At 35.4% G+C, this 20,743-nt stretch overlaps 1 protein-coding gene across 1 annotated transcript; it reads left to right on the top strand.

The window, feature by feature from the left end:
• The first annotated feature begins 414 nt into the window (after positions 1-414).
• Positions 415-19,838, top strand: LOC145581865 (chaperone protein dnaJ 13-like). The gene is made up of 13 exons (XM_081638900.1): positions 415-715; positions 2,987-3,270; positions 3,420-3,617; positions 3,762-3,876; positions 4,417-4,503; positions 4,640-4,728; positions 5,127-5,211; positions 10,719-10,772; positions 11,163-11,243; positions 17,874-17,951; positions 18,558-18,797; positions 19,245-19,352; positions 19,434-19,838. The coding sequence occupies exons 1-13, from the start codon at positions 572-574 to the stop codon at positions 19,488-19,490; spliced, it is 1,620 nt and encodes a 539-aa protein (XP_081495026.1). The 5' UTR covers positions 415-571; the 3' UTR covers positions 19,491-19,838.
• Positions 19,839-20,743: the final 905 nt, after the last annotated feature.

Raw genomic sequence — 20,743 nt, 5'->3', positions numbered from 1 at the left:
TGCAATTGCACTGATACTATATTTGTTAATTTTTTTTTTTGAAAGGTAGCAAGGGCTTTTTATTAGATCAAGTCAAATCCATTTACACTAAAGTGTGGAGGCTTTGAGGAAAGAAACAAATACAAACAAATTCCTAGTTGTTACAGGTATCCCATTTTGCTACAAGATGAGATACCGTATTACAATCCCTTTTTATACAATGAAAACAAAATTCAGGCTATCCTTCCTAATGTCTTCACAAATTAGGTGAATAAATGTGCTTCCAGAACTACTATACTAGTTGATTATAATTAAATAAATAACGTATGACTATACGAGTAATATTTGTTGCATTATCTGCATATTTGATGAAAAAATTAAAAACAAAAAACGGAGGGGGTATCATTATGATATACGTACTTACGGAGTACCATTTGTATAATTGTATGACCTAGTTAGGTCTGTTTTAGCGCTATGCTAAACAAATTCAATTCAAGAAGCAACAGGACCTTCCTTGGAAAAGGGTCAACATAAAAATAAAAACCCTGGTAGAACCCTGGGTTTGGTTTAGAATCTATCGAAACACACATCAATGGAGGAAAAAGACGAAGGTATTCCGAACAGAGAGCTCTATGCTTTGCTTAACATCTCCCCAGATGCTTCTACCGAACAAATCCGCAAAGCTTATCGCCAGTGGGCTCAGGTCTATCATCCTGACAAATACCAAGCTTCTCATGTACTCATCTTTTCTCTCCTTTCTTTTTTATTTATTTGAATTTGAATTTAATTTTGAAGTTCAATTGATCCACAAACTATATGATTTATTGATTTTGATGGACGAGTTACTATTTCATAATACTTGTTTATTGAATCTTAGAAATTTATCAATATCTTCTAAGTGCGGATTGTTTTGTTTAAGCAGTTCATATTCCGATGAATAATTAATTTGGTCATATTCTTATTGTTGTTCCCCTAATTTCTTCTGAAATTTGAAGGGAAGTGATTGGTGTTGTGTCTTTGATTGGGCCACATTTAATTAATTTGCAATTTGAATTGATTTTTTTTTTTAGTGTAGATATTGTTAAAATTAATGAGGAGTTGCAGTTGGTGATCAATTATCCCCTAATTCAAAATAATGATGGCGGTTACTATTTACTAATACAGAATGTAGCCATTGATATGGAGTCAGCGCGAGTAAGATAGGTTATTGGGTACAGAATGTGGCCATTGACTGTGTAGGGCTCCGCACAAAACACCCTCCAAGCTTGGGGAATGTACCGAAATTCCTGCTTGATTGAGCATTTTCTGTTTAATCTCTCCAAGCTTCATGCTGTTACTTATAGCTCATGAAATAGATTTAAGCTTTGGAAGAGTGCAGGGTTACTCAAGTTCAAATTATTTCTAAATTAAGTCATGATAAAGTCTAATAAGCTGTAAGGTGAATAAACAACACCCTAAAATCCTTCTTTATATAACCATTTGCTAAAGAAATATAGCTAAATACTACTTTTTCCAACGTTTTGTTGAATGTCTTTGTTTAAATAATACTATTGCTAATATTAACCACCTAATACGATTTTATCATATGTATACAATAAGGATTTAGATATTAAGTACAAAATATTACGTGTGAAAATAAATATAATAATTCGCAAATATGAAATGGTGAGATTGATAGTTGGGCTTGGCACCCCGACTAACAACAACGAGTGATTACGGTGTTTAATATCGTCTTCTTTTGTGACTAAATTTCAAATAAAGGTAGTATAACCGTATTTCCACGTTAATGTATAAACATTGATACTAATATTAACGAGTATCAAATGGTTTATCATAATTTAGGCTAATGAATTATGGAAAAATGACATTTCTATTAGTTATTGAACTCAATTGGAGATGATTTTTATTGTATAAATTTATTGAGTGATTGGAAATTTATATTTTTATTTATTGATTAATTGTACTCATTGACATAAATAAAATAATGTAATAATATTTATTTGTGAACATAATTTAAGTAATTGATTGTTAAACTTTTTTTTTTTTATTCTTTGCTGATTGTTTAATCCCCCCCCCCCCCCCCGCGCCCTTTTTTTGCGAATCGATTTGACTTTTTTAATTTCCTCAATTCTATATTTGAAGGATGAGGTATTTTACTTTTCATAGCGGATACCACAACCCCGTACCTTGACATACATAATTCTTATTGTGAAGTCTGTACATTCTACAGAGTAATTAGATCTTGTACATATGGTTTTTTCAAAATTTAACAATACTAGGAATTTTTTTGTTTTGATTTTTTTTTGTTTTGATTTTTTTTTTTTCAAGAGGAAATAGACTTCATATTGATTAAGTGCAACATATTCTTGTTGGAGTTAGATATTTCCGTTGCATCTGGGAAGTAGCACATGGTAATCTTAAATATTCGATGGACTTTTTGGCCTTTTTGCTTACACTCGACCTTAGATAGGTACATTATTTCAACTCCATAGTCCTTATGGTCCTATTCCTTTGCACGGACTCTATAAGAAAAGATGATCACCTTGAGCATCCTTGCTTTTTAAAGTGCTTTAATGGAAATTTTCTTTAAGCAGTCTGTGACCTATTAATCTTTGACCTTCAAATTTTCTGAATGGCTATTGAAGGTCCAAGATCAATGTGCTAATCTCCACGAAGTTCATGCCCTTTGGATTAAGAGATACTTGTGCAAGATGTCGTAGTTGAAGATCAGTGAGTCATATGTATTAGTATGTAAAACAGCTTATCATAAGTCCTAGAAAAAAAAGCTAATTCTTCTCTGATAGTTAGGAGTTTTATAATTATGTAAGTCTTTGCATTTTAAGATTGCATTTTTTGGATATGATGTTTGAACTTCTATATCCAGTTAGTATAATTAACCCGCGAAAGGTGTTTTTCCCTACATGTGTGTCTATTTGATAATTGTTTTTTGAGGTGCAAATGCTTGAAGTTTTCTCGACACTTAATTTCCTTCCCCTGCTCCTTTCAGATGAAAGAAATTGCTACAGAGAATTTTCAGCGGATATGTGAGGCATATGAAATACTCTCAGATGAGAACAAAAGAATGATATATGATATCTATGGTATGGAAGGTTTAAACTCTGGTCTAGAACTTGGACCAAAGCTAAATAAAGCTGAAGAAATAAAAGAAGAACTTGAAAAGTTACGTCGCAGAAAGGAACAGGAAAAGCTGGCCCATATCCGACCTACTGGTTCTATTATGGCCAATTTATCATTGCCAGACTTTTGTGAGGGTGATGGCATTATGAAAGGGTATGCCATTTGATTTCTATTTTCCCCCTTATCACATGTAATTTTCCATGTGTGACTGTATCACTGCTTTTGCAGAAAAAACTAATATTTAATACTGTTAAAATGCCACTCATTGATCTTATAATGGTACCTGCACTTGTAAATGCCAGAATGGCCATGGCCAGTGAGGTCCAATCTCAAATGTCCAAACGCATTGCAGTTGCTATTGGTGGGAACTTAGCTGTTACAGGCAACTCAGGTGGTGGGGCTGCCACTGCTGTACTTAAACACCAGATATCATCAGTTGCTTCCATTGAATTCATGGCATCTGCTGGTTTGCGTTCAATTATTGGTATTGAAACGACACGGTATTTAACTTGTATCTTTTTTTGTAATGTTATTTTATCATGCTGATTTTGCTAGTGTGACACCCCTTTTCTTTACACTTCTTGAATCTTGATTGTCAAGTTTCTACTTATCCAAGAGTTAAAACTGGTTATGTTTTTCTACAGCCATTTATCACCTCACTCCTCTGCCACTGCGGGACTTGCAATGTCACTAAAGGATGGATCAATCAATCTTTCTAATTTATGGACTCGCCAACTGTCTCAGACTTCAAATGGCAATGTATATCTCTGTCATCACAATAGCACGTTCAAAAAAAGAATAAAAAGGAAAATGTGAAGGGGAGATACATTTTTTTCTTTGTTATTGATCCATATGCTTGTAGTCATCAATGGTCATATGCAATCTTGACAACTTTCATATCATGTTGTTCACATATTGTTGTTTACATGTTGTTTACGTATCATCTTGACAAAAGGCCCTTTTCTTTTTACCGAAATATCACTGGACTTTTTTTGACAGGAAATATTACTGGACTTAATTTATTATAACTGATTAAACTGCTTTTGTTGGCAAAAACTTTTTTTTTTTTACTTATTGAGTGTGGTGTTAATTGATTGAAACTATTTTTGTTGTACAAGGTTACTGACAATTAATCAAAACTGATTTTTACTAGTACTTTTAAAATTTACTGAATATTATTTCTACTTATTTATTTGTAGAGAACATGGCTAAAAAATGAGCTCTATAGTACACTGAAATCTCCTGTTTCTCTTTGCAGCTGCTAATATAATATTTGAATTTGCTTAACTGTCATTTCAGATACAACTTCTTCTGGGTACAGAATCATCTATTGCTGTTGGATGGCAGAAGAAAGAAGAGAAAATGTCTGTTGCTGGAGAGATAAAGGTACCAAAATTCTATTGAGGAAAGTTATTATTAAAGAAATTATTGTTTGGTAGTAATGAAATTTGTTTCCTTAATTTATCTTATATTTACTGATTAGTTGTGGATATATTATTCTATGATGTTTTCACTGATGCAGTTTGGCACCAGCTCTTTTGGGGCATCAGCTCATTATACTCACCGCTTTTCATCTAAGTCTCATGGGCGTATAACAGGCAGATTAGGAAGGTTTGTCCGTGAAATTATAATAATTCACACTTTTGACAGATTAATTGTTAATATATATACTTTCTCCATTGCTACATGGCATGTTAATGAAGAAATTAGAGAAGGTAAATGGGAATTACTAATAATAATTTTACCACCGATAAGAGGAAAGTGTTAGGTTATTTTGGTTTAATTTTATTCAATTAATATCTCTGTTTACTTTTTCTAATTAATTCCTCAAACAGCATGCCAAGGATGTGCAGCAATTATTAGAAAACAGAGGAAATATTTTGTTACATACATCCTGTTTGTGATAAGCCCTTTGTCGAACCATTTCTTTCAAATTTGCAAGTAAATACTTTGTACTTGTGCATTTGGTGTGCTGTGTTTGGCTTTTGAATTGAATTTCTTCTCTGTAGCAATGCTCTTGAGTTCGAAATTGGTGGGGGACGTAGAATATCTGATTTCAGCACAGTGCGGATGTTGTATTCTATAGGAATTCAGGTAACTACGGTCTTCTGTATGGGCTTAGACTGTTCTGTTCATTTGTAGCATTATGAGAAACTGAAATAATTATTGGCTTTGACTTTTGTCTCATTTGTTATGCTACCTTTTGGTTTCTCCTGACAATATAAGTTAACTTTATTGATTGACAGTTTTACATTGAGGTCTATACTAGGGTGTGGTTGAAATGGCTGATAGAATTCTTTTTATTTCATTTTAGTCTTGTTTAATAAATGGTGTTTGTCTAGAATTTGACCAGCCTTTGGCATTTAGCTATAATTTGTTTAAACAGCCTTATTTAGCCAGTTTTCTAAGCCAAAATGAATATGCTGATTAATTCACCTTATTCTCCAGCTTTTATAGTCAGAACTCAAAGAGTTGGATGACTTAGATCAGTTTATTAGCTGATCTTATCAATGTCTAGTAGCCAATTTATTTTTAATTTGAAGTTTAACGACTCAGGGAGTCAATAAAAGAGTTGTGTTATCTTAGTTTTAAAAAGCGCGAGGCGCACCGAGGCGCAAAGGGTCCCCGGAGCTTAGGCACGAGGCGCGAAGCGGAGGCGCGCGCCTCTTGGATACGAGGCGCAAACTTTTTAATTTATTATTTATTTTTAATTTACTTATTTTTTGCCATTGAAAATTTATTTGAAAATCAAATTAAAGTGATACTTATTTTGTTTTATTTGGTGCTTTTTTAGTTTTTTGTAAGTATTTTTCTAAAAATACTCAAATTTAAGCATATTAAATAATTAAAACTATTTTTTTTGTAAAAAAAAAAAAAGAGGATAGCTGGTCAGAGAGACTGGTCGTTGTGACTGTCAGAAGGAGAGCAGGCTTTTGTTATTTTATTAATCTAAAAAAAATAAAGAAAATATAATCTTTACGTTATTAAGAAAAGCAGAAAATGAATGAATTGAAAAGAGCAGAGGACGAAGAGAGATAATAGAAGGGGGAAAGTTAACACACTTACCTGGGTTGCTTTACCGGCGCCGGCTGCCAGTCTGGTGCGGGAAACCGCTGAGAATTGATATCCGGCAATGTCTACCGTAGCAGAACCTATCGATTCTTCAATTGCAAAGCAAACTGTAAATTAGGGTTTTCAAATTTGGGGTCAAATTGAAGCGATTTTCTTCAATTAACAGGGGGCTTTTGCTCGAATCGTCACTTTAAAGACTAGGTAAGCTTCAATTTGAAAAACAATTGTTTTTTTTTTTTTTTATAAAAATTATTCCAAATCTCCTTATCTCACGTGTTTAAAGTTTAAACATAAGGCGTCTCAGGCGCAGCGCCTTACGCCTTGGTGGAGGCGGCATGAGGTGTGCGCCTTTTGGAATTCGCTACGCCTAGGAAAACTGAGGCGTTTTGCCTGACCTCTTGTCGCCTTGAGCCTCAACAGCGCCTAGGCGCGCTTTTTAAAACTAAGCTAGTTAGTCGAATGAGCCAACAACTGATTGACAAACCAGTCAATACAATAAGATAATGTTAAAGACCTTGGGGAAAGTTCTCAACAAAGACACTTTTCTCCATTACTAGGAACAACTCTTGCTATGAAATAAGCAACTGTATTGTGGTATTACCTATACTATCTACATGAGACACGGAGAACGAAGTAAAAGTGGAATGAAACCAAGTAAGATCTTCCTACAATAGATCTATAGGAATGCATCCAAGCTTGTAATTGTTGATCTTTGTTACGTCCTCAATTGCTTGAATGGCAAGCTCTACATAGTAGTAGTCAGTTCTATGAGCCATCATCAATCTACCCTAGCTGCTCCTAATTTTTCTTACTCCGTCTGTTTTTTTTTATTAAATGCATCACTTTCCACAAATGGAACTTTCAATTTAGATGCATCACTTTCCTTTTTAACTAATAAATTTTCTCTATCCCTCTCATATCACATGAGCCTTCTTTATTTTTTCTCTCCATCTCTCTCCACTCCAAAAATTGCCTACAAGTCCATAATATAAAAAATGATACATCTCCCGTTCAAAAAAAAAAAAAAAAAAATGATACATCTAAAAAAAGAAAACCCGAGGAGATATTTTGTAGCCATCAATAGTCCTTGCGCTACAACATAAAGCCCCACCATTGAACAAGTTGATAATTTAGGATGCTGATAGAAGTGGCTTTTTTGACCTTTTTACTTTGTTATTTATGGTGAACTTTTTGTCCCCCTCCATTAATTATTCTCCTTATTTAATGAAAATAAATTCTTATTTAATAAGTAACATAGTGGTTTGCAACGTTATCATTGATGATTTGGACTCTTATAATACAAACAAGTAGGATAAATTTTTAGGGTAGCCAAAAATCTTCATAAAATATCACTTGCTTGCCAAATCTAGAGAATAGCTACACTTCCTCAGTTCCTTCACTGCTTCTTCTCTCTCTTCAGCTCATTTGCCGACCAAATAATGTCCTACATATTCAATTTTACAGATTAAGATAAAAAAAGAGTTTTTATACGGGCTCGTTCAATACATTTTAGATCTAAGCGTGAGTATTTAAGTTTCGTGCAATTGATAATTATCAAGACTTTGATTAAGGTTATTTAGAGTTTTAGATTGTATAGGATTTATCGGTTAGTTATTCATTTTAAGTTATAATTTTGTTAAATTCTCTTTGGTACTTACAAGATTTTTAATTTTCTCTTTGGTGAACAACAAAATTTTTAATTATCTTTGGTAATCATGAATTATTGTTATTAATCCAATGATGACATTTGTTACTCGATTTGATAATTTTTTGACCATGGTAAGTTTGTTTGTTTGTTTTTTTTTTTTTTTTTAAATTAAATAGTTTTAAAAATGATTTTAATTGGTATTATAAATATAATTTATTAAATTTTAAAGGGATAAAGAACAAAAATATAGAACCTTTACCCTTTCCTCCTCTGCCGAAGCCCCCCTTCCCCCGCCAAGCGGTGGTACGCCGGAATCAACCACCCTCCCCTGCTCGCCGTTGTCCTCTCTTACCTCCCTTGCTAGACAAGGCGGAGCTAGCTATGGTCCTGATAGGGCACGTGCCCTACCAGGAAAAAAAAAAGACGTTTTTTAGTTAAATAGAATTTAAAGTGCATAATTACATCATACCTTACCAACAGCCTAGTAGTTAGAGCATTAGTTTTTCTTTCAAAAGGACATGGGTTCAAGTATCTTTCCCAACATATTCTCTTATTTTATAATTTTTTTTTTTGGTTAATTTGTGCTTAATTTTGTATTTATATAATACAAAAATTCTTACCATGAAAGTTAGTTATATCACATTGAACAAGATTACTTTTCCATTAAGATGATGGAATTGATGATGTAATACCATTTCAAAACTTGAAGATTGGTCTAGTTAAATTGTTCTCGTATATATTTTTTAAAAAAAATATTTCTTTTAACATATGAACACTCGAATCATTAGTTGTAGTTGCTATTTTAAATCACGCTATTTGACACAAAGAATGTGTTTAGTGATTCCGAACCCATACATAGGATGAATATATATTTTTAAAATGGGTTATTGTTGAATGCCTTAACTAGACCGTGGGGTAACATTTGATGGATTTTAAAATACTCCTTGATTAAGGGTTAACAAATGTGATTGTTAAAATAAATTTAAATTTTAACATTAAGAACATCCTTTCACTATTAATGCTATGCGATAATTAATTTATCTTGATTTTTTTAATTGAAAAGTTTATGGAGACATTTTTACATTTTTTTTAATAAGAAGATATTTAGATGGTGTGGTGTCCTACCATTGAAATAATCCTAGCTCCGCCACTGACTATATAATATTATAATGTAGTACTATTTACCACTAAATTGTCAAATGTAATACCAGTATTAAAAAAATATAAAGTAGTACAACCTTTAAAAGGCATAGATTAAAGTACTCCCTCCGTCCTCAAAAGAACTTTCTATTTGGCCTTATTTTAGTCCCAAAAAGAATGACCCATTTGAACATCTATTAGAATCATAAATTACTAATATATCCTCAAATATTTTTGTCATATAGCTCTTTCTCCCTATTTTGCCCTTGTATTTTTCTGATCTTTTTGCCATCTCCTCTCTAAATTTCTAAACTTTTTTTCTCTCTCCTGCCACCATTAATTTTTCTTGTGTTTTCCCATACATTTGTACTTGCAAATTATTGATAACTTGTGTTTTCCCATACATTTGTACTTGCAAATTAAGTTTCTTAATACCCGCGAATTCAACCCAAATGGGTCGTTCAATCGGGGACGGAGGAGTAATATTTTGTAAAAAGAGAAAAAAGAGTGTGGGTTAGTACTTGTGTCGGTCATTCTTAATAAAAAAGTAGTACTTATCAAGTTGTCAGTCTATATTTCTCTCTCCGGCTATTTATTTTTTTATTTCTCTCCTTTTTCTCTTTCCTCTATATTCTTGAGTCCTCTTCTTCCCCATTTTTGAAGCTCCAAAGAGCTTGAAGCCATGAACTCGCAAAGCATAAAATGTATAGTTTGAATTAACGGCCGTACCCCGAGAGCAAAAGCATGTGTCCGGAACGGATTTCATACCCGGATCCGTGTCGGGTCGTATTGACCGGGGTATGACGGCAAAATTGCCGTGTCCGAGTAACATAGGTTATGATATTTTAGATATTATTGTGATTTTTGTTAAACGAGTAAGATAGAATAATTAGTTTTGTTATCTTGGTTTTATTATTTAGGGAATTAATCATTTCATCTAAACCTATATAAGACGTTAGGTTATAACTATTTATCATGGGTTTAGGGAGTAAAACCAAACACAAAACCGCACTATTGTGCATCTTGTTGTTTGCGATTGACAACACTCGATTCCTGCTATCCTAGTTGATTGATTGGACAAAATGGTCATTTACACCTTCCCCCAGTGTTTGAAAAGGCACGCCTAAGGTAAGGCACAAGGCGCTAAGGGCTAAGCTCTTAACTTGGTTTGGCGAGGCATTGGTGGTTAGGCGCATGCGAGGGCACGAGGCGCACCTATTCAGTTAATTTAACTTTAATAGTTCAAATAGAGGAGGTCCACCTTAGCACAACAGAACCCCTCTTGCGTCAGAGCGCCTTAGAGCTTTTTTATACATTGCCTTCCCTGTTTATCTATCAAACAGTCTCTGCCTTGGTGCCTTTTTTTTGCATTGTTATAATTATATTATTGTTAAATTGATACATTGGATTATTGTTATCATTATTGTTACTTCCTCCGTTTTTTTAGTTGCATCACTTTGCAAATTGCAGATTCCTAGGCAATTTTTGGACATGAGAGAGATAGAGATAATAGGGAAAATAAAAAATAGACCCATGTGATAGGAGAGAGATAGAGAGAGTTTATTAACGAAAAAGAAAAGTGATACAACTAATTTAAAACTTTCGTTTTAGGAAAGTGATGCAAATAAAAAGAAACAGAGGAAGTTTTTATTTATCATTAATATATATATTATAATCACTAGCTTCTCATTAAAATGCATCAATTTTTGCTATTGATGATCTTTTCTTTTCTTATTCGTAGGGTGTCGTTTGGAAGTTTGAGTTGCATCGCGGTGGTCAAAAGTTAATAGTTCCTGTTAGTGCAGTTCTCAACTTAATTTATATTTTTAGATTCCTTGTTTGCATGGATGTTATTTTTTTGTTGCATCACACATAATCCAATGTAGAATGTATTGCATTTTACTTATTCGTGCCCCCTTGAACAAAGTCTAGAGGTTCAATACCTCCTTGTTCTTGTGGTGCACATGATTACAAGGATTAAGCAATTTTATCATTAATTTTCTTTCATAAATTATGTGTATGTTAAGAAACCAGTAGAAGTGGTTCTATATTTTCTGTCAGAATATGCAAGTTTCATACTCGGCATATTTTTCTTTCATTAATTTTTTTTTTTTTTTTCCATCTTCAGTTTCTACTTTTCATTTTAGCTTATGGATCTCTGTTATGGGATGAATTTTGCTTGCAGGTTTTGCTTTCCAGGTATATAAATCCTTTTTTTGCAGCAGGGGCATTTGCTATTCCGACATCCCTTTATTTCGTACTTAAGGTAAGTTAGACGTCCTTTTTTGGGATAAATTTGTGAGATATCCATATTTGAATTAGTATAGTAAGTTTTATAAATATTGCTCTGAAAGTCTGAGATAAAGCAAACAACAATCCATGCTGGGAGGGGTTGATGGTGAGGTACGACAAAAATATTAAAAGCTTTGGTCTTCTGTTCAGACTTCATTGTTCACTGCATTTTGTGCAAAGTCTTGCCTATGATAAGCACCATCTGCTTCTTATTTACCCTATTAATGTCAGAAAACAGCTCAAATGTATATGCAGAGTTGACTTTGGCTGTTACACTAATTTTTGTCCCATTATGGTTTTTATTTCTTGACCCAGACATAGTTTCAGAGATCCATTGTTGTGTGTGTGTGTAAGAGGGGGAGGGGGGGGGGGGGGGGCTGCAAAATGTATGGGGGTTATAAGGGCCCTTTAAAGACATGGCTATTGATAGATTCATCACTTTTCTCAACCATACATATTCTATCTTGATATCATTTGAAGGGTCGGTAAATGTGGGAAAGGATAGCACTGGATTGTTTGGTGCACTCTTACCTATCTGTTGCAAGGGTGCAAGCCTTGTATGGAAATGGGCTTGTGTGCACTTAGCAACACAGGAAAACACTTTATTTTAGAAGTGACACTCTTGTCAATTGGTGACAAGAGCGAAGGTAAGGGTCGATTGGGGCACAAACAGGACTTTTAGTTTTGGGTGCTTTACAATGAGTAGCGACACAATACTCATAATGTCCTAACAATGCAACACAAATAATATTAAAGCAAAAATAAATAGGGTATGATCTCATTCATTGATCATCACTCCCCTAAGGGCCTAAGGAACGTTTTGAAATAACATTTTTTTCCCATTAACATTGTGGATAGACTAGCAGCGGAAATGTAGCCTCTACTAGATAATATGAAACCGATACTTCACAAAGATAAATAATAAACTTTTGACGTGAAGTAAAATGATTGAATTAATTTCTGCATTATGATACTACACATTTATAATGAATACAAAGCTAATTATACAATGGTTTACATTGTTTCTCTAACAATCACGGATATTGTTTCCTGTAATTAGCAATAACTAAACAAAGGTAAACATCCCTATTATCCTCCTTATAATGCTCTCATCCTATTCTTTCCTTAAATTTCTCACAGTACTCCACCTCGTTCAAAATTAGAAAACATTCAAATTTTAGACGAACGAATTTTAGTTATCTGTATCCGGTTGCAGCATTTTTACAATAACTGCCTACTTACCCTTGATCGGGATCAAACCAATCGTAGTTCCATTTATTTCTCCATGTACCCTAACATGGGACAATGTTAAGCAACTTCAAACAATATTGAAACTTGCTTCCTGACACAACTTTTGTCTTTTGTTAACATGTCTGCAGTGTTCTCAATTGTATGCACTTTCACAAGAGAAATATTTCCTTTCTCTATAACATTCCGTACAAAATGATACCTTACATATATATGTTTGGTACGAGCATGATGAACCTAGTTGGCTAAGTTCACTGTCACAGTATAGATTCACACTATCCTACTTCAACCCCAAATCTTCTAGAAAGCCCTATAACCACAATGCTTCCTTAACTTCTTCTGCCATAGCTTCTATCGTAGATAGAGCCACTGTAGCTCGTAACGTTGATCGCCAACTAAATGGAGCACCATGTATTTTAAACACATAACCAGTAGATCGTCTTCTATCTAAATCTCCAGCATAATCTGAGTCAACAAAACCACTTATTTGACATGTATCTCCACCGAAGCATACACTTATCTCTAATTGTTCTTTAATTGATTTTGTCTTGTTGCTTACTAATGCTTCCCTCCTAATTGAATTGTTGTTGACCCTAGCCTTGAGCCCTTGACTACTTTGACCTTGCTCATGTTGTTGTTCCCTGTTTCCCTTCTTCCCGCGCCTCGAATACACAAACATCGGTGTTTGACCCTCCTGACTCGAGCCTCGAAAACAGTCCATCACATCTCTCCCCCCTTTAAGTTTCACCTTGTCCTCGAGGTGGAAGGATGGAAATTGTTGATCAATCGCTTCGAACTCTTCCCAAGTTGCTTCGAATTCTTGGAGGCCTCTCCATTTAATCAGCACCTCCAAGCATGGTGATCCTTGACTTCCCTTGCGTTTAGCATCTAGCAGCTCTTCGGGTTCAGCCACAAGCTCCAATTCTAGTGATAATTATTTTGGAATTTTCGGATTGACAGGAATGTCACCTGGAGCCCTCTTAAATTGTGAAACATGAAAGACTGGGTATGTCTTTCAGGATAGTGGCAACAACAATTTATACGCCACCTTTCCAATTCTCTGAACCACTTTGAAGGGCCCGTAGTAACGTGTGGCCAGCTTCTCGTACGACCGCCTTATTGAGGGAACGTTGTCGGTATGGTTACAACTTTAAGAATACCTTGTCCCCTACCTTGAATTGCTCATCTACTCTTTTCAGATCCGCATACTTCTTCATTATGTGTTGATCTCAAATATAGCCTTATCTCATCCAGCATAAAATTCCTCTCTTGGAGCCATTCTTCCAACGAATCAATCGGGGTTTTCCCATTACTAACCCGCCACAGATTGGCAGATCTCTCCCGTACTACCTTGACCGGTGACACCTTGGTTGCCGAATGTGGGGAGGTGTTTTAGTCTGCCAACTTAACCACTAAGCCCGCCCCTTTGGTTGGTTGACTTCCTACAAAAAACCTCAGATACTTTTCCATTCCTTTGTTAGACGATTTTTGTTTGACAGTCAGATTGCGATTGATAAGTTGTGTTGCGCTTTAGTTGGGTTCCCTGTAATCGAAAACGCTCTTTCCAAAAGTGACTCATGAACACTCGACCGCAATCCGAAACGATACTCGAGGGAAAACCATGAAGCCTCACGATTTCCTTAACAAAAAGATCAGCCACCTTGAGAGCGTTAAAGGGGTGTTTAAGCCCTAAGAAGTGGCCGTTTTGGAGAAACAGTCCACAACCACGAGAACGGTGTCAATTCCCTTGGATAGAGGAAGATCCTCCACAAAATCCATGGAGATGTCTTCCCACCCACCGTCAGCACCGCACCGGTAGTGGAGCAACCCAAGGGGGTGGCGTTGTGCCACCTTACTCTGCTGACACACTTCACAATGGCGAACATACTCTCCAATCGCCTTCCTCATTCCCGGCCAATACAAATCGGCCGCCGCTCAGAGGTAAGTTTTGACCTCCCTTTTTGGCCGCCCACCGGTGTATCGTGGTATTGATGTAGCAGAATGAATGATCTGATCTTGGACTGCTTAGATAAACAATCCTCCCTTTGAATAAAGCTTATTTCCCTCAATTGAAAACTCATTGGGCACATTTGAATTGGGCTCTATAGCAGCCTTCATACTCTTGATCCACATATCTTTCTCTAGTTCTTCTTCTAATTCATGCGGGTTAATTACTTAGTGTGGACCATGGACCCAAGTTGTGCCACCTCACCACCCTTCCGAGACAGAGCATTCGTAACCCGATTGGAAGCATCGGGTCGGTATTGCACCTCAAAATCAAACCCGACCAATTTCCTCATCCATCGTTGGTGTTCACTTTCCACCTCACGTTGTTGAGTGATGTATCGTAAGCTTTGTTGGTAGGTTCTTATGATGAATTGTCACCTCGGTAAATAATGCTTTCTTTTCTCGATGGCTAAACATATATAGTAGCCATCAACTCTTTCTTGTAAATGGATTTTGCTTAAGCTCGACTTCCCAACAAGTTGCTAAAGTATGCCATGGGGCGACCCTCTTGCATAAGTATGGCTCCTAACCCAAACCCAGATGTCAGTCTCCACCACGAATTCTTTGTGAAAATTCAGTATAACTAGCACGGGAGCCGTCGTCATTGCCACCTTTAATTTCTGAAGTGCAAGATTAGCCTCTTCCGTCCACCCATAAGCATCTTTCTTTAAGTGTGAAGTAAGTAGGCTAGCTATTTGTGCATATTGGGCCACAAATTTTCTATAATAGCCTGTTAGCCTCTATGGGTTGGCCTAACTTCAGTATAACTTCCTTAAATTCATTGGTTGGCCTAATCCACTATGGCTTTAATCTTTTCATCATCCGTTGCAACACCTTGGCTTGAAATTATGTGACCCAAATATGCTACTTGTTTTCTTCCAAACTCACATTTCTTGTCATACAACTTGTGAGTAGTCAGTGTCTCCATTACTTGCTTCAAAGTGACTTGCATGCTCCATTTCATCTTTGCTATATACTAGTATATCATCAAAGAAGACCAAAATGAACTTGCGTAGAAAGAACCTAAAGATCTCATTCATGAGAGATTGAGAAGTAGACGGTGCATTTGTTAACCCGAAGGGCATTACTAGAAACTCGTAATGTCCTTCATGTGTATGAAACCGTTATATGGACATCTTCCGGTCGCACGCTAATTTGATGGTACCCCAATTTTAAATCGAGTTTCGAAAACACCCTTGCTCCATGTAACTCATCAAGGAGCTCATCAATCACCGGTATGGGATATTTATCCGGTACTGTTGCTTTGTTTGGAGCCCTATAGTCGATGCAAAAACGCCATGACCCATCTTTCTTCTTGACTAGTAGCACCGGGCTTGAAAAAGGACAAGTGGAAGATCTTTTTATTCCGGCTTCTAGCATCTCCCTTATGAGCTTCTCGATCTCGTCTTTTTGGACTTGGGGGTACCGGTATGGCCTCACACTAACTGGGTCACTCCCTCCCTTTAATGTGATGGCTTGTTCATGCCCCCTCACCGATGGCAAACCTTACGGCATCTCAAAAATCGTCCCATACTCCTTCAAGACCCTTCTCACTAAATCCGGTGTGTCCCCTTTCTCCTTCTCGATACTTCCCATCTCCATTTGGTTGACTTCAATCAAAACCCCACTCCCTTGCTTGCATATAGCATGGATCATGGCTTTTAGAGAATTTTGGGTTTTCTCTAAAGTTGGATCACCCTTTAAAAGTTCCGGAGTACCGGCTATCTCGAACTGCGTTTCATGAGTTTTCCAATTAGTGGTGACCGTTTCAAGTTTCTCCAACCATTTAACCACAAAAAAACTCACACAAACCCCAAAATTGTTGCTTTGAATGCCCAAAGCTTTAGCCATTAAAGGATGTATCTACTCTCTACAATCCCTTTTCAACGTTCTTTTCTTTTCTTTTCAATCCAACTCTATTTTACCCCAATTACAACCCTTTAACCACAAGAAATTCACACAAACCCCAAATTTATTGCTTTGAATGCCGAAAGCTTTAGCCATTAAAGGATGTATCTACTCTCTACAGTCCCTTTTCAACGTTCTTTTCTTTTCAATCCAACTCTATTTTGCCCTAATTACAACCCTTTAACCACAAAAAATTCACACAAACCCCAAAATTGTTGCTTTGAATGCCAATATTTTTACAATTCACTTTTGACATTAGCTTTTGTAACATGTAAGGCTTCATTTTCTCACATTAAATTTACCCCATAATTGAGAAGGGCCCTCAATCTCAAGGTATCATCCCTCCCAAACCTTAACTTTCAAGAGAGATATTACCAATGGTGGGAAGATGATTATAACAAGCACATGATGGATTTCTATCATGCAACAAACTTACCTGAGAAACCCACCTACATGTCCCTAATTGCTTGACAACCGTGATGAATTATATGATTCTATATTATTGTAAAGATGGTGCAAGGAGGAGAGAGCAACTAATTTGAGGAATGGCTACTGCCAATGTATTAACAATGATGAACTAAAGATGAAGATTTGGAGTGCAATGAAGAAGAAGAAGAAGAAGAAGAAGAAGAAGAAGAAGAAGAAGAAGATGGAGATGGGAAAGAAGAAGATGGAGATGGGAAAGAAGAAGAAAATGGAGATGGGAAAAGGAGGAGTGCAAATTGAAGAAAATGGAGGCACATGGCGGTCATGTGAGAGTCAATGTCAAAAAAGGCTTTGTGGAAAAATGGAGTAAGGTTGCATCTTACAATAAAAATTGTTTAGGGTTCTACTGCCAAAGGTTGTTCTGACAAATTTTCCTTGTTAATAATCATTTCAAACTTTTAAACATCACATCTTTAACCCTTTAATTTATTCAATCTTTTTTTTTTTTTTTATTTACTTCTAAACAACATATTTGCATTACCATAACCTCACTACAATGTCTCCCCTCAATATTCGTGCCCAACCCAAATGAGAAATCTAATTGGGGACGGAGGGAGTAACTCACGACCTGTTGTGGACTATGGAAGTACTTTTCACACATTTTGATGCAGGGAAATGGTACATAGGTTTTGGACTCCTCAAGAATTGTATGGGATTATGGTCTTTTTTTGGGGGGTGTCACCTTATTACATTAATTTTGGGGTGTCACCTTATTACATTAATTTATAATGGAAATTTATATAGTGAATGACAACTAGCTTAGTGGTAACTTATTTACTTGTAAGGTGGCTTGAGGTTAATTTATATTTGCATCACCATTCTTTATGGCTCTACCTAAAAGAGGGAAAAACTTTTGATCAATTAGGCAGACAGCCAGCAGTACTTTTACGCCTGTCTTGCAGAAGAAGACTAGTGATGCTAAGCGACATGTTATTATTTATACTTTGTTTTGCAGAAATTTGTTGCCAAACCTTATTACCTTGAACGAGAGAAGCACAAGGCAGTAGAAATCATGGAGAAAACCTCAGGGCAGGTATAACATAATTATATATGCTACTTGAACTGTGTTACTTATGAATGCATACAATTCATGCTTACTATAAAAAAAATGGAGGCTGACATTGACATTTCAATAGGCCAAAGGGTTGCCGTTGTAGCTACAAGTAGACACTGATGATTTACTAGCCTGTTATAGAAAACTGTTGATGTAGTTACTGGATTTTTTATAGTCTCTCCTATGATAATATTGTACTCCGTATTTTACTTCTTAAAATTCCGTATTTTACTTATTAAAATTAATGTAGAGAAGTGTCCCATTAATTTAAAACCTTGTTGGATTAGAAAATAAATCTTAGGAATATTCTCTGAAACAGTCCACTTTAATTTTTTTTTTTCCTGATCAATCTGAAGTATGTACAACTTCTTCCCCTCTAATTCCGTACATACATTAAGTGACTAATGTTTGCTCGGGGAATATGATCATGTTTTTCTGCCATTTCTTTTCCCTTTCCAAATTTCTTTTTTAACGTTTTGAACAGGGAAGTGTTTATGTGTTTGGAGTTGGGACTTGAAATCTCTGCCATCTATGAGATTATGACATATGTCTGGCAATCACTTTATCCCCAACACTTTGATCTAGGTTCGTGAAGCTAGAGTAGCAGCAGCAAAGGCTCAGCAGCTGTTAGAAAATGTGGCCAATAGAAAGATGAATAAACAAATTGAAATTGGTGGATTGATCATCACAAAAGCAGTTTATGGAAGTGCAAAAGCTCTGAAAAAGCTGGATGATGTGGAAAAATCAAGTGATGAATTGTCTTCACAAGTTATTGATGTTACTATACCTCTGAATTTCTTGGTTAATGATTTGGGGCAACTACAGGTATGATCCCTGTTAGTTTCTTATGAAAGCATGCAATTTCTTGTATTTCAATTTGAATCTTGATATTCCTTGGCTTTTCCATCTATTTTTTCCTTTAATTTTTTGAGCTGCAAAGATTGATTTGTCAATTATAATGATAAGGGAAAGCAACAAACACAAAACAGATGTTTGGGCACTCAAATTATTTGTAAATTGTAATGGCAGTTCAAAATATCTGTTTTGACTATGTTCAGGTTTCTAAGTTTCAACTATGATATGAGAAATGTTTAGGTGGGATAGATTTGAATGCCTGCCAGGTTAATTGTAATCGAGGCCAAGCATTGCCTGCCTTGTCTTCAATGTCTTATTATAATTTTCTTGCCTTAACCCAATGACATGCATTGTGGTTTTGTACTTGTGTGTGAATATTGCTATCGAAGTACTTGGTTAATTTTCCTTTCGGCACAGCTTCATGAAGGTGTGAAGAAATCAGGCATAATGGGGTTTTGTGACCCATGTCCAGGAGAACATAAGAAACTGCTGGTCAGGTACACATGCAACGGTCAAAACTACCAGGTAATTTTATTTGTTTCGTTAGATAATTGTAAGCTTTGTTAATAGGAGTAAGTTTTAATTTGTTCACGTGATTACAAATAGGTGGTGGTTGAAGACTGTGAGGAGCTGCGGATACCCCAGGAAGCTCACAAGCTCTAGACTTTTTCTTCAGTAACAAGAGCATCATCACCTCCCTTAAATCACCTATGAAGCATCTATAGTTTGAGGCCCGTAAAGCATCACAAAGGTCATACTGTAGTCTTATGTTCAATTATCACAAACGTAAAAATAAAGACACAGTAGTACAGTACAATATTTATAGTTATATATTCGTATTGTGATTATCTAGTCAATAATGCAATAATTATGCCATATGTATCATTTTTGTTTGAGGGCATTAAATGGCTGGAACATTTTTGTTTTAATTGATTCTTTCTCAGAACTGAGAGTGCAAACTAATCAGACTGATTATTGTATAACAAATTAACAAGGCGTCTTCTTTTGTTATATGGTGCCTTTTTTTTTTCCAGGAACTTAACGGCGTAAATTACTTGTGTGTGTTGGGGGTGGGGGGAATTATGGTAGTAGTTGCATATGTATAATGCTCACTATACATCATAAATATAAGATATTATCTTTAGAGATTCGTGAATTATGTAATAATTATCATATTCTCTAATCTGCGATTTAATATTACAATTTTTGTTTTTAGAGTCTCATAAAGCTTTAGATGGAACAAGTCACAAAGACTTTCATCTCCTCTCTGTTACCAACCGTTATAGTACCATAATATGGATTAAGCCGATATTGTATGTTCCATAAACATAGTAAAACCCTAGCCCTTAGAGGAGAGGATTCAAGAGATTTACAAAAAAAGTAACTCGTATCTCATAAATGAAATTAATGTTTCCATAATTTTCTTCCCTCTCATACGTATATTGCAAATTTGAATTTTTATTGTTTAGTACATCGGCAAAATAGCTAGCATAACGCCAAAGAACATGATTAAAAAAAAAAAAAAAAAAAAAAAAAAAAAAAAAAAAAAAAAACCTATGAGTTATGACATAAGAAAATAATTAACCCAAAAATACATAAAGGTTATTACGTTAAAATAATAGGCATTGGGATATAACAAAGTTCATAAGAGATTATTATATTTTATAATGAATTTTTATAATATAAAAGTAAATATAAATGATAGCACAAAGTTCCATATGTGGCTAGTCACACCGTGCGGCCAGCCACAATTTTATTTTATTTTTAAAAATTGTTTTCTCTCTCCTCATTCTCTCTCCTCTTTTTTTCTTCTTCAAGCTAGAACCTTCATCTCATTTTCTCATAGAACACAAAGTTCGCAACCGTCGTCAATAGTCGTCTTCGTGGTTCGGTGGTTCGTTCCTCGGAAGTGGTGG

Source organism: Chenopodium album, chromosome 2 (assembly GCF_948465745.1).
Source record: "Chenopodium album chromosome 2, dcCheAlbu1.1, whole genome shotgun sequence".
Lineage (NCBI taxonomy): Eukaryota > Viridiplantae > Streptophyta > Magnoliopsida > Caryophyllales > Amaranthaceae > Chenopodium > Chenopodium album.
The sequence above is the reverse complement of the archived record's forward strand: the minus strand, read 5'-3'. Positions and strand labels throughout refer to the sequence as shown.

Excerpts from the sequence above, each read along its gene's own strand:
- LOC145581865 (XM_081638900.1), top strand. The coding sequence starts at position 572 with ATGGAGGAAAAAGACGAAGGTATTCCGAACAGAGAGCTCTATGCTTTG. Across the intron at positions 716-2,986 it reads ACAAATACCAAGCTTCTCAT|ATGAAAGAAATTGCTACAGA; the intron begins GTACTCATCTTT and ends TGCTCCTTTCAG. Across the intron at positions 18,798-19,244 it reads ATGATTTGGGGCAACTACAG|CTTCATGAAGGTGTGAAGAA; the intron begins GTATGATCCCTG and ends CTTTCGGCACAG.